The following is a 21,772-nucleotide window of genomic DNA, read 5'->3' as shown; positions in this document are numbered from 1 at the left end:
AGGATGACAGGCTACACCTCTGCGTGGTATTTGACGCCGGCACGCTCAATTGCAATGCGTAATCGCCCTTGGCCCCTTGGCAGTGGGCACCGATCCCTTTAAGCTGGGCTCCTACGTTGGCCTCACTTTGTTTTGCTTTTTAGCGTAGATGAGAAATGCAAACTTGGAGTGATGGAACAGAGCATTATTAATGTAACCAAGTGCACCAGCATATACATTTAAGAGTTGTACAAGGGGCCTTAAATCTGAGCCCGAACCCGGTCCGACATCGAAAGTACTAGCCGGAAACCGACTATTTTTGAAAAACAAAGCCCGAATCACGCTTGAAAGTTGCTGAAAATGCGTCAAAAGTGGTGCTGACCGCGAATTAAGGCCCGATTAAGCCCGTTCTAATAAAAACCAAACTAGGCCCAAATCCGAACCCGAAAAACGCGGCCCGACTTACAACTCTCAATACCACGACATTAACAAACGTAAAACCCATGTGCAGTACACGTAGCAATTTAAATTTCTAATACATGCTAAACGCCTAAAAGTGTCAAGCGTCATGAAATGCATGTAAGAATCTTGTAAAACAAGAATCAGATCAAACAAAGTATATCTACATCACTTGAGGTCGCTGTACATTACGAAACCTGTTCATCACAAATCATTTATCCGACTTTTTGTTATCAAACAGCCACACGTCCCATGAGTCGCTATTATAAGCCGCACGCTATCCGGAAAACAACAGTACATAGGAAGGAGCGTAATTGACGTTAAATAAGCGGCGACTTGTTTATGGAGCAAAATAACAGTAGCGGGTAACTGCCAACCCCATCTTATAACTTCTTGCCAGCAGAATGCGTGACTGTTATGGCGGAAATCAATAACTGGTGTTTGTCTAATCATAAGCTTTCTTACAGGAGCGAAGGAAATGTAACCAATGGCCACAAAATCGATATCTGTTTGACAACAACGAGAGCGGATTAAACCACGAGTCCACTGAAACTTGTCACGCAAAAACATAAAGTAGAGTTTAAAGTGCAATCAACCCCCACAGTCGCAGTTTTCTGGTGATTACTGTTCTCTACTGTTCAACATTATCAAAAAAAAACAGTGCAAAAAACCCTAGACCAAACAGAATCATCCGGTACACACATAGTATTTGCACAGAATACATATTTCACCAACGGTTTTTGTCTCGCAAGATGTTTTACTATTTTATCTTTTTACACCAGTGTTGTATTCGTTCAAAGGCAAAAAACCTTAGGTGAAATATATATTCTGCACAAATACTGTGTATACCGGCTGATTCTGTTTGGTGTAGGGTTTTATGCACTGGTTTCATGCTTTCAATATTAGGTTGTCACGCAAAGCAACGTTTGATGCATAAAGTAAAGGGCAGAGTATCACATGTTTGTACGCGAACCACTGCACAGACAGAATGCACTTAAACTGTAGTTTAGTTCTACAATGGGCGTCCGTTTTGAGCCACAGCTGACACGCAAACTCCGAATTCCAATTGCAAGAAGCTAGAATTTCCCCAGATCAAAGCGCACCATTAAAAGCCCCATTACACTGCTTTGGCCATTAAAACACGGCCCCATTCTAGAGGGTTCTTTCAGGACGTTGCGACCCCGCGTTAACAGTAAACGGACTGTGAATCAACAAAGATCAAGGTTTTCTTCAACAACAAAGGAAAGGTGCACCACAAACAAGTGCGACTAAAAAACAAAACGTATTTTTCGACAGCGATTCCAAGTGTTGTGTTTACGTAATCCCTGTGTAGGGCCGTTTCTTAATTCGGGTGATGTTTCGATATTTATCACGTTTTCAAAGTTTCAGGAGCCGCCAATTGTTGTGTGTTTCAATGGAAGTTAAACTACTTGCAAAACCGACGAAACTTTAGTACACCGGACTTGCGAAACGTAATTAGCGTATCTTCATATCTGATTGGAGATAAAATAATTTAGACAAGAAAAACACGTCAACATGAATATGGCGTGGTCGAACCATAAATGCCTACATGTGATGCTAAGGTTGTTTTATAGTTGTATTCATAGGAAATAAACTGATTACACATATATTGATGTTTGTAACTGGAATACAATCGAGCCTTTTGTCAATCAATACCAATACTGACTCGAATCTTAACCACACCAAACGAGGTGTTGGAAAGGAAGAAAATGTGCATTCTGGCCTACTTTTACACTTTTACACGTGTCCACATTTGTTTTAAAAAAACAGAAAACCAAGGTATGATTATACTCAAAAACCTGAAAAAATATTTTTCAGTCCAAAGTATAAATATAAAATGCCTAATACAATTTTGATTTATGGGCTCCTTAGATTCTTATGAGCCCTGGTGCGGAGCACCGAACCCTTTCATTGGTTTGGTACCATATGTATTGCGCTTTATCCACAATACATTCAGTTCGTTATCTATTCATGTTAACGAAAAATTTCATTTGGTTAAACCTTTAATTGCATGATGGGGGAAAATACATCCACTTGAAAGATCACACCACATCAATATTCACACCCCTATTATTAAGTGTTTTATTCAATCCTATTGGACTTACGTCTTGGTTGTTCGTCGGTGACTGATTCCAGGAAGTCTTGGGGCGTCATGAAGAACTCGCCGCTTACTTCAACCGAGGCAAAATCGTGGAATCGCTTTTCCCTCAAGTGCTGATAAACATCACGGTTCGGCCTGGCCACGGCTTCGTTCTTGGCCTGCAACACCACGCAGCTATGTGTAATATGCTCATCAACATAATCAACCCATCAGAGACCTTATCGCTATCAATAACGCTACCCCGCTTTGTTCACATGCCGAAAAATGACAGTTCTGGTTGATAGATATGCTTGGTAGTAGCAGTCGATTTACGCTAGGTGGCAGTCGTGAGTGCAATTTAGGTTTAACGGATTTATACGGCCATACGAAGGTCGACATGTAAGGTACCTGCAGCTAACAAGGCCCATTAAAAAACTATTGCGTATAACTGAAAAACCATTTAACCGTTCCAGGCCAAATTCGGCATGATTGTTGCAGAGGTTGATATTAAACATCCATTAGATTTTGAGGACGTTTGCATGTTTTGTTTTTGTAGGATAACAGTTTAAAAAAAATAAAACTTGGGCCTTAATACAAACCTATGCTGTTAATAAAGCCCAACATTTTCATGTTTTTAAAAATAGTCTAGAAACCAATCAGACTCATTTATACTTTGCTTCGGTCAAATAAAAGTTCAAACAAGCAACGTTATTAACTCATATTACACACATACTGTTAACTAAGACATATAACTGTTAATCTGAAGGTACTAAAAAAAAGAATAAACGACCCCTTGATATTTGATAACCAAAAATACTAAATGAAAGATTACTTCCACAAACATCTTATTCGGACTTTTTATCTCCCTAAGAAAGCATAAAAGCAAATTTTGTGCATATCAGTCGCCTTTAGTATAAAAGACACTTGAGAAAATGACAAATGATCGTTGGGCCTTATTGCAAGCAATGGCTGACAAACAAAACCGTAATAAAATTTATTTGAAGTAATTCTTTTTTCCAGATCGGATAATGCTCCAATTAAACTAAAATGACCCCATTACTAATATATCTTAATAAGTTTTCATTTCGACAACACAACCTTTTCATTTTTGCGACCAATTTTAACAAAAAATAATAAAAAGTTAAAAATAAACACTTCTTAATTTGGATTGGTCATGATAACAATTACATATAACTTGCAGGTCCAAAACTTTGTAAATCATTTTAAGTACATATATATTTTAAAATTACATCAAAACGGAAGCATTTTTTCTGGCACATAAAAAAATATTAGCAGTGGGCCTTATTACCTTCCGGGCCTATATACCTTCAGGTACCTTAGCTAATGTTTCAATCACGTTTTTTAAATGGCACGTGAAATCGGATACAATAGGAATGTGTGGTTAGCTTTTACGTAACTTGGGAGGGTTAACAGGCAAGTCTAAATGCCATAGAAATGCATGCTTAAAAAGACAAGGTGTTCATCCAAAAAGTAACATTAGGCACACAAAATTCATGTTACTTGCCTAATGCGGTTTACATCTGGATATACTTTATATCATGACCGGCTAAAATCGTCCAAATTTTAGCTGAATCATCATATGCGAAAAGCCAATCCTTGGGGGTGTGCACCAAGTAAGCGTTCAAATAAGCGTATCTTATATCCAACTGCGCCCCTGTTTAAGCCTATTTGTGACCAATATATTGGGGTGTGCAAGTAGAATTGAAATCCAGAAAATCATGGGAAAATATGCTAATCACGCCTGACTTAAAGAGCCCACGCAAAAACCCGACTCTTAACAGTGGCCGGTAATTTGTGGAGACTTCTACACTAGTATCGCAGGCCGGTTATTACCTATAGGTCAGGCGCGGCTAAGCGATCAAACATTTTGTAAAGACCGACAATATTAGGAAGATTGCGCGACCTGTCTGAAACACAGACTTCCCACAAAGGCTTGTCATTCAGGTTTAACTACAAGGTACCAAATCTTCAACCACAAGAGCTGCACCTTCTGCATACTGCGCGCGCAAGTCGGGTCGATAATTTGGCTAATTGCATTCGATAGATCGGCGACCAGCGGGGAACAGAAACCAAGGCAAGCCGGTGTCTGCGCCGCGAGCAAAGACGATCGCAAAGGAGAACCGGCTGTGGTCATCCACAATTAACTGTTCCCGTTTTGACCGCAAATGCTGGTGCGATTCCGATACCACGACCGACTATTAGTGGGGTGCGGCCCCTGAAGGACATTGTCGCCAATTCATCCACCGGTTTCACAAACCGACGTATTTAGGGAGATTGACAAAGAAAATGCAAATTGGTTGGAAATTCGTGAAGGAAAATCTACGCTTATACGGATTGTCGCCATTTCATCAACGGGTTTCGCAATCCAACGTATTTTGGGCGTTTGCCAGCGATTGACAAAGAAAATGCAAATTGGTTGCTAATTCGTCAAGGAAATTCACGCTTACCAAATAAAACCTCAAGGTTTTTCGACATTTTGTCAATTCATTAACGGGTTTCGCAAACCAGACTATTCAGGGCGTTTGCGAGCAATTGACAACTGAAATGCAAATAGGTTGGAAATTAATCCATGAAAACTACACTTACACAAAAAATAAGGTTTTCCTTGGTTGTACGCAAATTGACACGTCCGTCGGGAAAACGAAAAAGCCGGTTTCGATACACAAAACCAGCGGCGTCATTCGCTGCACGCTCGAAGGGGTATGGAAAAAGTACAATAAAAACAAACAAACACACAAACAGAAGCGAGCGCAATCCATCAAAGCCACGACAAGAGGCGTTGCAAGCGACGGCCCGTCCACCGGCCATCCATCTCGTTGACGCCTGCGTGAACAAGTCGCATGAAAGAGCCTCGTTAGGCGATCGATAAACAAACAGTCACAAACGCGGGGACCCGTGAAGCGGTGAACCCGGCACAAGAGCTTTGAGTGTTTACGTTTGTAGCTTAATCCCACGCGATACGCATCTTTCCTGGTCACCGAAAAGCGCAACACAACAGGACGAACTTTTGGCCGGGATTTTGCCCGGGCGCGCCTGCAATGTAACAGTTTTCCGTGGGTCGATTCTATTTTGAGAAGAATTCACAAACTTCAGGTTTTAACGTTAAGCCAGTAAACAAATTGATTAGCTTCCCACTACGAGCGTTATCAAAGCAAATACCGTAATACTGACGCATTTTGATGCTCTAACTTTATTGTGAATGGCAAAGCACAACGAATCAAGGTCATTTGTCACTTTACAAAATAACAATATAATATTCACAAAAAATTACACAAATCTTTAAAAGTTTCTTTAAAAGAGTAAAGCAGGTCAAAATACGCCAACTGCTTATAAAACCTGCATCTGCCGTAGGATCTTGCTGGAAATTTGCTGTGAAATACGTTAGCGCCAACGTTGCTAACATTTATGAGTAAGTAATATAGAAGAGGGTTGTGGGGTAGGAGATATTTGAATATTGCGGGGTCAGTGGCAAAGTCGAAACAAAATTGTAGAGCGATGCCGGCCCCGGAAAATGTGTAATCGACTCCACAACTATGATATTCAATATACGTGAAGTCAGACATATAAAAAAAACACAAACAAAAACAGGCCTGGCGAATTAGGACAAGCACAAAGTCATTAAAAACGGTTCATCGCAGGTTCACAGTCCAATAAACATTTTAAGATATCACGGAGTTGACATAAGAGCTACGAATTACCATTGATCAGTGATACAAGCCTGTGCAAATTTTAGGTGAAATTCGCGTCGACACGAGACGGCATTCGATCATTTCAACACTCACTTGTGCGTCATACCTTAGTGGCACTGTTTGAAATAGCTTTACACGATGGGAATCTCTATTCGTAAGACATACCACTCCTTCAATGCAACCAAGCGAGGATAAAGCGCCCTATTACTGCATTTCAATTGCCAGCATTCCCACATTAATTTTCCATATCACAGAAATCTACTCCCTGTCCGTTCAGCTTCAAGATCAAGAGAATTGGATCGTTTAGAGACAGGTAAGTCATGGGAACACAACTCGTCTCTTCTGTAAACATGAGTGACCTCACGTTCTTGGAATCATATTAGTGTTATGATCAGAGCCATTAGAGGTGTTTAACCCAAACGATACATGTTAAGAAACGAGTCAGAAATTTACACTTCAAATGATGGCAAGTGAGCAATCTTGGAAATGGTTTGTGTGAAGAAGGGTTAAAGGCAATTGATGCACACTTTTTCATTTTTTGTGTGCATTATCGGCTGCATAAGTCACAAAAAAGGCGAACAATGAAAAAAACACATTTTCGGGGCCTGTGGGTGAACCGCTGGGTTATCCAGGGTCAAGCTTTGGATAACTAGCTAACATTTGTGTAAGTTTGAATGAGTTTGAAGCACTCTTTCTTGACAAATGCAATCCAGGATTTTTGGAAAAAGTATAACAGCGTTTTATAAAAAAAAGTTTTCCAAAAAAAATATTTATTAAACGCACAGTTACGAACATAATATAAAATAGAACTAGAAGAGTGGCTTTCTGATATACTTCCATTTTATATATTCTACATGATATTTACCAATTTACTATACACATCATTTGATCTACACATATGATTGTTTTTGTAAACAAAAACTAATGGGTCCCCACACGCGTGTTTGTGCAGATTTACAGTAAACAAATGTTGCGGTGATTTTTAGGTTGTTAAGGACAAATTTTTAGAAAGCATCAACCCAACAATAAAAAAATTTGTTCGTATTCTTTTTGCACTATTATTGTCATGTAATTACAAAAAACATTAAAAAAACGTAACAAATACTTTAATTTAATCTCTTGCTTTGAACCAGATATTGTCATAACAAATTGTTTTTCATTTAACTTTGTTTCGCAAAACAAGTACCATTGACCTGTAGTAACCTCTCAGGGTGCACACGCCAAACGACTATTTCACCTTTTGACACCGTTTTCAATAGCACGCCGTCCTTAGTGTTCAACAATACCGTTAAGCCTAATTTATACATGCCTTGAGTATTGATTCCTAAATTGATTGTCAAAAAAACGTTACGTTATGACGAAAGAAAGTACTGAACTGTGTTTGTAATACCTACTAGTTAACCTTAAGTAACCCGTGATCATGCGGCGGCCACCCTGACAACGAGCATTTAAAAAAAACATTTATTTTGCAAAAAAGTCAAGTTTATTTTTTCATCTTTACTTTGATTAACAAAGTTTTGCTTGACATGTACAAAAACCGAAGCACGCTTATTAGGTTTAAATCACGTTATAGGTGTAAAACCTTCGCCAAAACTAAAAATGTGAGTGATAACTTAGCATTGCTGTGCAAAACAGCTGATTTCTAATCACCGAAACGAAGTCTCGTAAAACGTCTGTCCGACGTCAAGCTGAGCCCTCCCGCTATCGCAAACCAGTGAGTTACTCTCTTGGTACTTCTGCCTACAGTGTCTTTCTTGACCAAACGAGCGTTACACACATTTACGTTTCGGGGGCTTGTGGGTGAACCGCTGGGTAATTCGGGGTCAAACTTCCGGAGGATCAAGGTTGGATTAATAACTAACATATGTCCAAGTTTGAATAAATTTGAAGCACTCTTTCTTTACCAAACGAGCGTTACAAACCAGCGTTAAAATTTTACGTTTCGGGGGCCTGTGGGTGAACCGCTGGGTAATTCGGGGTCAAACTTCTGGAGGATCAAGGTTGGATTAATAACTAACATCTGTTCAAATTTGAATAAATTTGAAGCACTCTTTCTTTACCAAACCAGCGTTACAAACCAGCGTTAAAAATTTTACGTTTCGGGGGCCTGTGGGTGAGCCGCTGGGTAATTCGGGGTCAAACTTCTGGAGGATCAAGGTTGGATTAATAACTAACATATGTCCAAATTTGAATAAATTTGAAGCACTCTTTCTTTACCAAACGAGCGTTACAAACCAGCGTTAGACAGAAAAAAGAAAAAAGAAAAAAAGAAAAAAAGAAAAAAAGAAAAAAAGAAAAAAGAAAAAAGAAAAAAAAAAAAGAAAAAAAAAAAAAAGAAAAAAGAAAAAAAAATACGGACAAAAACAATATGTGTCCCCTTCAGGGAAGGGGACCCATAATAATATAAAGTTAAATTCGATATCTTGAAAAATTGACAAACAGTGTTTTTGGAAAAACTTTTATCTGTTGATAAAAAGGGCGGGTCTAAATTCAGTCGGATTGCTTTGCGGCAATGTTAAACGGGTTTGATGGGACAGTGAACCTTACGTGCGGTAAGTACACGTTTTTAAAAATTATCGGATTTCCAAACGCCACATGAAACGAATGAATCAAATTTCCTCGGGACCCGTGTAGACGTTAAGACAGGGTATAATAACTGGACATATTCCACTGCAAGAAAAATTATCAGACCGATATTAAATGAGACTGAAAATGCCAGAGGTGAGACGAAAGGAATTTCGTGCCGCACTATGGCGAAGATACACGGGATTTGACACATTTATGTCAGGCATTATTATGTGCGGCTAATTTTAATTACAAAGAGAGAAAATAAAATTGTCTAAAAGCCTCATACACACAAATCCGGGCGGTTCTTAACCTGTGGGTATTTACGCTCCAAAGAGGGGGAATTTTTTATGGGGAGTTCCATCATCATTTTGAAGTTCCATGGCCTGATGTCAATATTCCCATGATGTTAAAGTTGGTAATTTTAGTTTTTTGGAAAGATTGTAAATGAAAATCATCTTGATAGACTCAGGGTTGAAAATAACAAAAGTTCCACTTCACAAAATGAAAAAAATGACAACCGTGTGTTTCACTTGGTAAGGCAGATAACGAAAATACGAATACATGTGTTGTTAGTGTTACGATGGTAAAGTTCCACAAAACGTGTATTGATTGACCTATATTTAAGCGCAGACGGAAGGTGAAATCGATAAATCTACTTAACGGCGCGTGGTGCTTCTTAAAAGCCGGTGTGCGGTTATTTTACCCGTTTGCAAACAAGTTGATTTCGCTTGTGTCCCTACCTACAAACCGTCTTTACCAATGGCCCATATTTTTACAAAGATTATGCGTTTTTTGTATGCGTTTCGCCACCTTGTCAGAGCTTTCTGCAGCAACTGTAACCAAAAGCAAGTTAAGAAATCAACTAACATCAACGCAATAATGTGGTTTCACAACCAAAAAAACTAAGTTATTGCTATGCTTTTCAAGGATTTCAACACGTAACCATAGTGAATTTCTGTTTTTTTGTAATTTCATGTATAAAAATGCAATTTTATTATGTTGCATTATTAATTATCGTAACAGCACATATGTGATGCCTAATTCTCCTAATTCGACGTGTTCGGTTTGCGCAATTATCTGCTGTAGAACACACACGCTTTCTCATGTATTTTTCAAGACGGTGCATCAGTGAACTCTTTGTGGGCGCAAAAATGAGACGAAACTCGTCCGACACCGATAAGCAACGCGGAAACGTGGTCGTGGAATAAAGACCTGGTCATAGGATAAATTAACGGCTTAACAGAAATTACTGAATAGTTGAGGGGGTCTGAGAAAAATCTTGCTACAAGCAAAGACGTCACTGTACTGGCCAATGACAGGCCCTGATGGCAATTAGATCGTAGTTTGTGGCACGAATCAGGAACAAGCTCGGCACCAATTAAACCGCAGACCTTGTACCGGTACAAACTGGCCAAAATGATTGAGAACATTGATAATGAACGGCATACACACTATAGGTGGCAATTGGATTAAATGTCTTTTCTTTGTGAATTAGCCTATAACATATTAACAACGGTGGAACCTTTTTTCCCACAAGACCAATGAATAACTTATTTTACAAAGGCTTTTCAACGACAACATAGGTAGTGTAAATTTATGTAAATGTGAATTTTCTTAGTTTCTATTACCGGTAACAATTGTTTCCATTACAAATAGCAATTTACCTTGATTTACATAACAACACCCTTTACATGCTTCAAAGTAGCAATTAGAATGTGAATACAGTCTCTAATGGTTCAATTGTCTTAATCAACTTGTCACAACTTTTTTACATCACAATGTATTGTAACCAAAAAAAGAAACATATTCTCCTTATTAATAAAGTTCAGGTTTCTACAAATTAAATTCTTATTTGCACTGTTTACCAGCATGCTGTCGTTAGCATTGTTCAAAAAAAATTTTGTTGGTCTCATTATTATTGGAAGGACAGTAAAATGCAGAAACCGGAAAGAATGTTACCATATAAACCACAAGTTTCAGTGGAAATGTGCAGGACAGGCCCCACCTAATACACAATCATTTTGTTCACCACAATCAGACACACAAGGTAATAATTTTACATGTTAACACCTTGAAAAGGTCAAGTTTCCTAGACCATGCCATTATAACAGTAATGACACTTCCTTTGCCTACACGCCCACAATTGTACCATCAAATTACACAACATCTTCTGAGGAGGTTAATTAACTATATGGTCATAATGTTTAAGTTCAAGGAATAAAATAGCCAATCAAACGGCATGATGCAGCATCATGGTAAAGATGAGTCATCAAACTGAAGTTTAACTAGATTCAAATCAGTGAACAGTTAGCTGCAAGTATAAGCTGCTATAAGGCTTAGTTGAAACTTATTGCTTGCCAGTTACATGCAGTGCAGTAAATGTAAAAAGCAAGAAATACAAGAAAATATTAATACCGGTTGAAAGAAAATGACTTTTAACCAAAGCCTTTAAGCCAGTATGCCACATATCATCATATATATACCCTATAAAAAGACCTCATCAAAATAAAAACATTACAGTAAAACTGTAAGTACATATTCTTGGTCAAGAAACACATGTCAGTCTTAAATAACACTAGGGCAGACTTGAAACAGTTTATATCCAGCACATATGAGTCATGTCAAATTCAAGTGGCGGCTTATGCAGTTATGTAACCGCAAACTAGCTTGTTTTGTTGACATAAACAATTTGGCAATCAAGGACAATAACACATATTTTAAAAGTCACAAATCAGTTTTTAGGAACTGCATAACTTGTTTTATAAACCTGGGTTGGTTACTGTATTACAGTAACACCAAAGAAATTGCAGCACATGTTCATGTCAACTGACCAAAATCTGTGCGTTATTACAGTTGTTTTTTTCACATCTTGTAAATTTAAAATTATATTCCAACCTGGGGGCCTAAAACACAATATGGTATGTTCAGCTTGAAATAAAACCTACCCTGATAATCATGTACAGTTGTATACAATTTTCAGTATTAAAACATTAAGATGAAGTGCTAAAGTACTAACCATGGGTGAAGGTCCATCACATGAAACCAGTGTTGTCATTGGAAAAGTTCTTTGTGTGATTTCGAGTTTTCTTTGCTGGTGAATTGAATAGGCAAGAAGTGCAGAGCCACAGGCCGTGCAAACCAAAGCAACTCTTCCAGCACTTTTCGACATTGTTGGAGACACCAACATCGCCGATGCATTTGCAAAGGCCAATCTAACGGTTTTTCGAAACGCCATTTTTGCCGTGTTTAATGTTTATACACATACACGAAAAAACTGTTAACAATAACAAAACCCCTGCAGCCAAATCTGCCTGTAACAACCTAGATTTACAATAACAATGTTACTGTGCATTATCTTGTACCTACAAACAGAATTCTTGGACAAAACCATAGAAATCCATTTTTTTAAAAAGGGGGCTAAACCATTTTGAGAATTATCAAACGACAAGTAGTTTTTACTCTGCTTGGAGACCATTTTCGAAAAAATATTTAGTGTTATGTTCCAAAAGGTTTTTGAACAAAAATTGATGAAACAAGCCTTTTTATATTTTGTGATTTATTGTGTACACAATGTTTGTGTTGAAAAAAAAAGCACAAACAAGACAATTTAAAACATGTAACTGAACATTCATAATCTACCAGAGATTTGGTTATTTTATGAGGTAATCGTTTTTTTCTATTACGCCATTGTTTTGACAGTAGCCGCACAGTTTGTTTTCCTTCAACGGTAGCGCCCAGGCAACGCCACAAATGACAAAATATATTGTTCACGTGTTCAAAACCATGCCCAAAGACAAACGATATAGGCCACCCACGCCCCAGAATGTAAATATAGAAAGCGATGGGCCAGATTTTCTATAGATCATGTAGAAATATCGACGCCACTGCATTGATGGTATCTTTAGATGGGCACGAACCGCTTTTCCTGGCAAAGGGGTCTGTCCATACGCACTAAGCCGAGTGTAGCTTGCCGAATTAGTAATTACGAAATTGTTGACATTCGAATCGCAAGTAAAGCGTAGTTCGGAAGCGAAATCAATTTGAAGACTATTGTAGATATGATCAGATAACCAACATGTGTGCGTTACAGACAGGCAGGCAAACAAGACAAGGATTGTGTAACGGCTGTTGTCGCATTTCCCGTGGCTTAAGTTTCTCGCCAAAATATTATCGTTGGCGATTTAAAACTCGCATGGAAGAAAGTGAGCATCAAGTGGCCGGTTAGAAGAGCAGCGACCCGAATCGGGCGGTGAAAATGATGTGAAAGCACGACACATGATAATCTGCGTTTGTGTGTCATTCCTTTCATGCCGTGAAGGCGATCAACAGACCAAAGAAATTGATGGTTTGAAACCTGTTACTGCAGATCGCTGGCGCTCAGCGGGAAAATCACTAATACGATAAAAGATTTGAGACACCCTTAATCCAGTACCCGCATTTCGCACCCATTGTTGTGGAAAACTTATTATAGTGTCTTGCTAATGTCATTGTACTTGGTGACCGTGTGTTGTGCGCTATAGTAGCTTGACCTGTAAACGACTGTTGTTAGTTAAAACTGTTCAAAACACATTGAGTCCTTTCAAGTGCATTGATCGCAAATTAGAAGCCTAAGATATCAAGGCGGCGTTGAAATGGGGATTGCGAACGGGAGAGTTGGTAAACAGCGATGCCGCTAGTAGAAGATCAAATAAACACACGCGCCCGCGATTCAGGAGTATTTCTAAACGCGATGCCCTTAGCCCGTGTCGGAGTGGATAAACAAGTCTAATAGCAAGTACGTGGACAGGCCGAAATGGTGCAAACAAACTCGGGTGCGACGAGTGATAGTGTCAAGTTGCCAGCTGGCGCGTGGCCAACAACTCCAAGTGTATGGCTGGCAACGCTGTGGGAAGTTAACTTGGAGACAAATACTTCGCTTACCACTTCGCCCCATTATACACGATTCGGCAAACACGCCGCGGCGATTGAGCAATGCCTGTGAAGCCGTGTGTCTGCGCTTTCGCTTTGCCTCATTACCAAGTATGATGATCAATTCACAAAAAATAAAGGCCCTCTTTCATTAAGCTTCGATATTTTACCTCTACCGACTGCTCAGTTATAAACTCTACCGGGCAAATGTCAGCGCTGGTGGCCCCGGGATCGTTTAGAGTTTAAGCTCATCATATTTCGGACCTTTGGTTTCCGCGGCTTTCTCTTTACCTCCTGAAAACTCTATTTTTGCTCATATTTTTAATATTTTATACAGCATTAGCAGCCGTACTTTCATAAACAGGCATTGAAATGCTTGCGTCAGCAAAACGTGTCATAAGCTTGTGTCGCGACGTCAAAACGACATTCTCTACGCAATTGTTGTTGAATTCCGACATGGAACGCGTCAGGAACGCAATAGTGAAGGGCTTAGCCAGGTCTCACACAATATGCTGTTTGCGAATATCATGATTCACTTTGCTGTTCACGGCAATTGGCCACCTAATCCAGCTCTGACTTCAGGCACCTCACCAAGTCTGTTTGCGTTTCAGTTACGTCGGCTGTCACGATTTGAGTACTCTCGCACGTAACGATAAACTAATTTCATCAAAAATATTCCCGGCGCTGTAAAATTCCTCGACCAACGGGGAGAACGGAATGTAACGCTGTGCGTAACGTAACCACGGCGCGTCGCAGTGATGAGAAAACTTCTGCGTCATGGTGACGGAGTTAACCCACAGTCAGCCCCCATTACCTCATATCAAACTCTACCTTAGCAGAGCGCCTATTTAAGGACAAGTTTGGTACTAGCGTATTGGGGTAAGGGAAGGTAAATACAAACACGTCGATCACCACCTATGTGGGTTTGGGTGGCTCGTCGTATGTTTGCTAGGTTGGGTGCTTTGATGATATGCTCTGTCGCCTTCATCGTGTCGCCCTGGAAGCGGCAAAATGTCGACTCTCGCTGTTCGTCATAATGGAAGTGATATGACTATGGGTGGGAACATTATCACATCAAGGGCGAAAGACGCTGGGTTGGTATACTGGGAAGAACTGGGCCTCGTGAAGACTCGTACACCTGTAGTGAGAATACGTGATTCACCCAAAAAGGCCCAAAACAACGGAAAAGCACTCACACTTTGTAGCGATGCATAAGGCGTCTGTTTCCTAGGCGACTTAAAAAAGCATCCCCGACAATCATGATTCGACTCACCCAAAAATTATCCAACCGCTTCCGAAGTTTTAGTATAAAATAGACGACCAGTTACTGATTTAGCCAGTTCGGACCAGGCAGCAAAAGGGTTAACTTCTCTATCCTAAACCCCTACAAGGGTCTAGGCCGAGGGATAGGGGACCCTAAATTCTGCAGTGGCAATATAAGTTATAAACTGAAATATCTACGCTGATTTTAGGAACTCGAAATTATAAGCTGCTTAGAATCTGTGTTTCTTGGCTTTAAAACTATGCGAAAATTGTAAAGTTTAAAAGGCTAAATTTTAAAATGAAATTACGTGCCTTTGGGCCACAGTGTCAAAATTATGGTTTTTGCGCATATGCATGTGGGGCATAGTTGGTGCCACGTATATTTTGATTGACAGCCGGTGCGCTTGACGAGGCGTCGTGCAGTGCTCGTGGGCGAAAGTGCAATGTGGAGAATTCGCTAATATTTGCCGTTTAATCCCGAACGCATGCGGTCAGAAGGCGATACACAGAGATTAAAAATCTAATGTATACAATGCAACAATAGCAGCGGGTGAGCGAGAAAAAGGGCGAATCGTGCCCTATACCGACGAGGTCTTCGCCAGGTCTTTTAATGAGACGTCGGCCGCTGTGCAGAAAAAAGTTGACGAGTGGGCAGCTTGAAAAAGTGTGCGTTCACCGAAAGCGAAGTCGCTTCCTTTTATTATCGTGCCCCAATCATGGAAAGTCACAGATCAGTCGTGAACGCTCATGGCGTTCCTAACTTCATGTGAAATCAATGGAATGATAATGAGAAATTAGAAATGTATGTGTCATTCAGATCAGGTTGCACCAAAGCAAAAATGTGCAGGACGTTTGCTAATAAGTCGGTAGAAAAATATACGTTTGCAACATACAAAGTTCTATTTATTGGTAAAAAGCATGCAAAAAATCTTTAGGCAGGTGGTAGCACTTGAGTCAGAGCGTGGATTGTAGAAAATAATACACCGGTTTGTAGCATTAAATATATTTGCCAGTGTAATAGCGACGGACGACGAGTTACTCCTTTCCGGTCGCCTAATTTGACAAGGAGTGGTCATGTCAGGCAACTGCCGATACCTTACTAGAGTTTGAATGGCTTTTTGGCTATTTTCAAGCACTCGAAAGGCCTTTATTAGCCGACATGGTGGTAGTGTTTGAACCCAGCAGAGATCAGTTGCAGCTGAAATAATCGAGATGTAAGTGGGCGGCTTGAGGTGTATTTGCGGTGTCGACGAGGTGTCAGAGTAAGAATTAAGGCCACGCCTAAAGTCAACTTTTGATTTTCTATCTGCCCGCTACATGCCATTTCGGAGGCATTTTATTATATATTCAGCCAATTTCTGAGACATACAAGCAATTTAACCGAAGCAACATAAATTGGGAGTGTAACATTTGGGAAAATACATTGTGCAGTTCGAGAGGACCAGAAAATATTTATTGCCGTTGGCAATAGACTGTTGTGTTCACGTAACATGCAGAACGTGCAACCAATAAGGCCATTTTGTTTTCTTTTTTCAGACCCAAAGCGTGTTCAATTTGCTGTTAATGAGATCGGCATTTGGTGTCTAATACCCTGAAAGCGAGATAAGACTTTCATTAAATCAAACACGACCAAGAGATACTACCTTGCTCTCGCACGCGGTCAAGTTCGACAGCCAACAAAGCGACGGAGGCGTCCATTGAAGCAGCCGCCTTCTTTCTAATCGGCATCCAGCTGAGTTCAAAATCTTCAGCGAGCACACGACTCTCAATCAGTCTGTATCGTACGCTGCGCAGCCAAGAGCTGACAGAGCAAAAGTGTTTTTTCAGTTACATTTTTAAACGAAGTTTACCTTTTCAACTGAACAGTCATGTCGTTTTTGAGTTCAACTGGGGTGGAAAGCTACCCCGGACAATCAGTGGAATCAGCCACTGGCACCATTAGCTCGCTTTTGCTTGCGGTGCTATCCCGGGCTAGGAGGATTACCGGAGGCGGCAACTCAGAGCAGAAGACCCCGTCGTTCGCACTACGGGGATCGATGTCCCGAATCCCCGCCAGCGAAGTTAGATCCGTCGATCCCGAGGTTCGAAGGAAAACGCATATGCGGCCGCTTAAGAACGGAAACCCTATTCAAGTCAGCCGACCGCAGCCAATAGTGCCTGACAGTGTACCAATGGTACATGACCGTCTTCCAGACCCTTTAGCTTGGAATAAAATCGACACAAAACTGGAGAAAATGGAGAACAACGCCTTCACCGCATCTGGTTCAAGTAAAGGTACCGTAAGCCAACGTTCAACCCGACCCGAAACGGCTGTCGATGCATCATCGTCAGTGACAACATCAAAAAGCAGCACAACCAAAATTTCTTCAAGACCGTCGCCAAAAGCCGCAAAGCGCTCGCGACGAACGAAACGAAATTCTCAACTCTCACCGCAAATGGCCGGAGTCCTGCGCAGGAGGCAAATGTACTGCAGTACGGGATTTCATGTGCAAATTATGAAAGACGGTCGGGTGACTTCGACGAGGACAGACCACGAAGAACATGGTGAGTTAAAATATTCAAAATTTTTTTTACGTTAATAACACATAGTGGTCTGGAATAGTGATAGGGTGTTTAGCGCATTCTGCAAAGACAAGCAATTGTCGCCTGTTCGTCGGGCGCAAAACAAAGTGTGTACCCAATAAGCTCACCGCTTGCACAGCCGTAAATATCGCCCGGTACTCGTATTAATGACTGTTTGCACGCCTTGCAGTCAGATTTTCGCGATTGCGGGCGGCAGCGTTTCAAAGAATTTTATTGTAGCGAAACAGCAGACACAGGTTTTAATCGCGCCCTATATTTGGCCGACGCAAACCACAACGGGGCCTCTGGATCCTGCAAATACCTTGTCCAGGGAGCTGGCTATATCTCAGCGAAGTCAGGGCGTGGTGACATACTATTAATTTATCCGCGTTCGCACTGTTTGCTTGGTTAAAAAAATCGCCTTCGTGTAGAATTGAATGGACGTGCAGACAAATTTTGGGTGGCGTGGCTCGTTTATTGAATAGGAATGTCGTGGGAAACGTCGATAAACGGGGGTTCGGTGCAAATCTATAACTGACGACGTTGAAATGATGGATGGAACTGTAGCGTTCCCAAAACGCCTATATGTTAGGTAGCGTGCGTCGTTCGTGTTGCGTGTGATGGCAAATTGGCGTAAATGCCTTTATGGAGGTTTTCCGGTGTCATGAAACCGCGCTTGGTGCGAATATTAATTCGATGAACAGATGTTTCGAAGCGACGCCACTGGCCATAAAGATAGTGCAGCGCGATGCCCCTGCGTCAGCAGTCGGCGCACTTTCGTACCAACACAAAACAGCAAATTACCAGTCTACGAGGCGCAAATAAGCTCCTAAACGGCGACAAATTAGTGACACCGCCCCCCGGCTCATTCAATTCACAGCGCGGTCATCGTGGCAACAGTTACTTTCTCGGGACAGTCATATTTCGATAATTACAACAGATAAGTACAGGTGATTAGTTGCATTCGAGCGATGCATACACGCCACGCTCTTTTGTCTATGAAAAGCAATTAGTGTTCGAATTGGAGCATTGTTACCGCTTAGGGCAAACCAACCACGCTCGTTTTCGCGCGATCACACCTCCAGCAAGCAGTTGGACAACATACCCGAGAATATTTCACCCCTGTCGCTCATTACGGACCCATTAACCGCCCGTGCGCTCAAAACCGCTGCGTCTCTAAGCCAATCACCAACAGCGAAGGCAAGCTGGGCGTTTTCACACGTGTTCTTGGCGTCGCATCGCCGGGAGATCCAAACCCTAATGCCCAAGTAATGTTGGCACAAGCCGTTTTTTCGCGGTTGCTCGTAGCACGATAGTTTTGTTGTTCAGCAGCGTCTCGTTGTTTGTGCGAATTATAACTGCTCGTATAATTGCGAAAGACGAGCGTAGCATTCCTTTGGCGTGTAGTTTGGCTCGGTTGTCCTTAGTGCCCTCGCAATGTTTGTGATTTCTGGGGCTCAATTGCCACCTGAGCATCATGTACCCTTTGACGTCATAAAGATCTTATTTCGCTTGTAATTTTTGTTAAACACTGCGTCTCCTTTCATCGCAGCGATCCTGGAATTCATTTCAGTCGGAGTGGGACTTGTGAGCATCCGAGGCGTCGTGAGCGGACTCTACCTTGCAATGGACTCGCGCGGTAGACTCTACGGATCGGTAAGTTGACTCACCTTTGCTTTCTTATCACTGAGCCAGACATTAACGGTCTTAATCAAGCGACGGTCGAGTTGTGTCCATGTGCCGCATGCCACTTGAAAGCCTGGCAACTTGTTATCATTGCCAGTTAGCGCGAGCCATATCGATTACATTGATAACTAGAAACGCGCGTTAGCTGTGTATAATCAAACCGGCCAGCTAAACCGCTTCAAAGCCTACCCCCGCAAGATCAAGTGCCTGTATCGAAATTATTAAGGGCGGATATTAATTACCTGTGTTAACGAGGGCGGGCCAGTGCGATATGAGTTCGACCTTCCAGTGGCCTAGGAATGCGACTTTCTCACAGTTCTATATAAACATCGTCCGCGCGGCTACAAGAACCGAGCGCTTTGTTGTCTTAGCGGTCCTTTCGAGTAGCAACAAATCAAAACCCTATTTAAACTTTTTGTCCGCCCTCTGACGCGTTACAAGAGCGACCCCCGATAAAAACGATCAGAAATGTAGCAATTCCGATGTAATCTGATCCCCGCCTAACCCATCACTCCGTTCACGCCCTGGAGTCCTCTCTGGACTTTCCCACGAAAGCAGGGGTCCTGAATGAAAACCCGCGACTCGATTAAGTCAGCAGCGCGTCCAAGTGTTCGCTCAGGGGTCGAGTGCGGAGAGCAAGGCCTCTCGAAAGCCGATGGGCGTATCGGATCTTTTGCGTAAGCGCCACGGAGCACTTCAACGCTAGCGTGGCACCTGCATGGCAAAACGTGCTTCAATGCTCATTTTCGACAGTTGTGCTATAACGTATGTTGTTTTCTCTATAGGACGGGCTATGCGAGGATTGCAAATTTCGCGAGAAGCTTCAAGAGAACTGGTATAACACCTACTCGTCGACACGCCATACGAATCGCGCCGGAACTAAGCCCTGTCTCGTGTCGCTGGGACGCAAACACAGATCACGACACGGGTGCCGAATCAACGACAACCACCGATCAACCCATTTCCTACCCCGTGCAGTTGACCCCGAGCGGGTGCCTTCATTGTACCAAGGGATCCTCTACTGACTCCGTCGTTAACTCTAAAATCCAGAAGCGACGAGGCAGCTCAGGTGGATGTCGATAACCAGATGAAGAAAAATGAAGTCTCAAGGAAGAGAAGGAAAGAACGTTAGAGGGAAAGAGAAGAGAAGATGAGATGAATAAGATAGATTCAAGTCACGGACTAAATATCAAGCAATACATTTGTGTTGTCGCATGTTTTTACAGTGTTACCCGCCGCGGTTCAGCGCTGGAGTCTCGTCGGTGCCCATCGGCATCAACTTCAGCGTTTGCGCCGCGGTTTGAATTGCCTAAATATTTACACCACCGACGCGGCCACATCTAGGCCTCAAGTCTTCAATCGCCTTAACTTTGTGTGTTTCTTTGATCCGCTTTGCACTCCGACTTTATTAGCCCCGCACCGCACGGAATGCCTCTCGACTTCGGCTCGCAATTGCGGCCGCGCACCTAAATATCACCAACACACAGTTCTTGTGTATTATCACGAAAGCCTAATTACGACTTAAACCTTATCAGTCGGCCGAGACCATTCGTTTGTTCAAGGCAAGCTGAGTTTTTACCACACGCACGTCACACACAGCACCTTATACAGAGCACTCTTGTTTTGACAGCGGACTTTGTTTTTTTTGCCGCTTTTCCACCTACAAAGCATGATTAAAACCGCACATTTGCCATTATCATTGCCAGCACGGCCGTGTACTAGTCAGACCATTCCATTGCACTTTTATTGCACTCGCAAGCCGTTTTTTCGACTCAGCTGTTTGATACGCTCGTTATTTATTGCTTATATTTATGAATAGCGGGGCTGTCATCGCCCTACTTGCAGCGACGTCTGTTTTTCACGCTATCGTTTGTTAATGTTGTCGTTTTTTTTGCTTTTTTCTCCGCACAATTGAATAGTTTCTGAATTGCTGCTGCTTCAATATTCCCCTGCAAACTCGCGTGTGTTTTTTAACTCGCCATCCCCATTTTTTGTGACTTTGTTTCGCGCGCTTGACCGTTTTCTAAGATATTTATACGCTGTCGTTTACTTTTCCAAGCTCGTTGTCTCGTTTATGCAGTGACGAATAAAACAAAGATGATCAAAACATACCTTTGTGTCAAGTAAAGATCTTTTCGTATTAGATCACATATGCTAACAGTTGTAGAAATACATCTATAGCCACGCAAGATTTAATAAGGGGTTTAGGCCACTTAAGATTTATTACTATCAAATGAAATAAATCTTTTTGAAGTTTATGTTGAGAAAGCTACTTAAGTTGTTTTGTTTCTGGAGATCCAAATGCAACAGTTTATAACTGACGGGATCAGGACACTTTTGTGAGTAATGCAACATGTCTTCGTCAGTTATAGAGAAAAAAGAGTATCTTTTATCTTGACATCTGTTAATGATTCTCAAACTTTTTAATTTACAACATAACGGAGTTTACTCCATAATGAACACATTATTGAAGCTAAAAATGTATCTCAGCAAAACATTATAGGACCTTGAGTGTTTTTAGGTAATTTACTCATTG

The 21,772-nt window shown here is 41.4% G+C and overlaps 2 protein-coding genes across 10 annotated transcripts in view; one reads left to right on the top strand and one right to left on the bottom strand.

Moving 5' to 3' along the window:
* Nucleotides 1-12,168, bottom strand: part of LOC145237782 (calcium uptake protein 3, mitochondrial-like) — a 32,940-nt gene extending 20,772 nt beyond the window's left edge. For all 9 annotated transcript variants that reach the window (XM_080100765.1, XM_080100768.1, XM_080100766.1 and 6 more), the window contains exons 1-2: nucleotides 11,834-12,168; nucleotides 2,565-2,718 (exon numbers count right to left, since the gene is read on the bottom strand). In XM_080100765.1, the coding sequence (XP_079956891.1) occupies nucleotides 2,565-2,718; nucleotides 11,834-12,052 (373 nt within the window). In that variant the 5' untranslated portion in view covers nucleotides 12,053-12,168. The remainder of the gene's footprint in view (nucleotides 1-2,564; nucleotides 2,719-11,833) is intronic.
* Nucleotides 12,169-15,719: 3,551 nt separating this feature from the next.
* On the top strand, nucleotides 15,720-21,345 carry LOC145238944 (uncharacterized). The gene is made up of 3 exons (XM_080102236.1): nucleotides 15,720-17,532; nucleotides 19,103-19,206; nucleotides 20,022-21,345. The coding sequence occupies exons 1-3, from the start codon at nucleotides 16,857-16,859 to the stop codon at nucleotides 20,259-20,261; spliced, it is 1,020 nt and encodes a 339-aa protein (XP_079958362.1). The 5' UTR covers nucleotides 15,720-16,856; the 3' UTR covers nucleotides 20,262-21,345.
* The last annotated feature ends 427 nt before the right edge of the window (nucleotides 21,346-21,772 follow it).

Source organism: Phallusia mammillata, chromosome 7 (assembly GCF_965637545.1).
Source record: "Phallusia mammillata chromosome 7, kaPhaMamm4.hap1.1, whole genome shotgun sequence".
Taxonomy (NCBI): domain Eukaryota; kingdom Metazoa; phylum Chordata; class Ascidiacea; order Phlebobranchia; family Ascidiidae; genus Phallusia; species Phallusia mammillata.
The sequence above is the reverse complement of the archived record's forward strand: the minus strand, read 5'-3'. Positions and strand labels throughout refer to the sequence as shown.

Coding starts and splice junctions, on each gene's coding strand:
- LOC145238944 (XM_080102236.1), top strand. CDS start 16,857: ATGTCGTTTTTGAGTTCAACTGGGGTGGAAAGCTACCCCGGACAATCA. Junction 17,533..19,102: donor GACAGACCACGAAGAACATG/GTGAGTTAAAAT, acceptor CTTTCATCGCAG/CGATCCTGGAATTCATTTCA. Junction 19,207..20,021: donor GCGGTAGACTCTACGGATCG/GTAAGTTGACTC, acceptor TTTTCTCTATAG/GACGGGCTATGCGAGGATTG.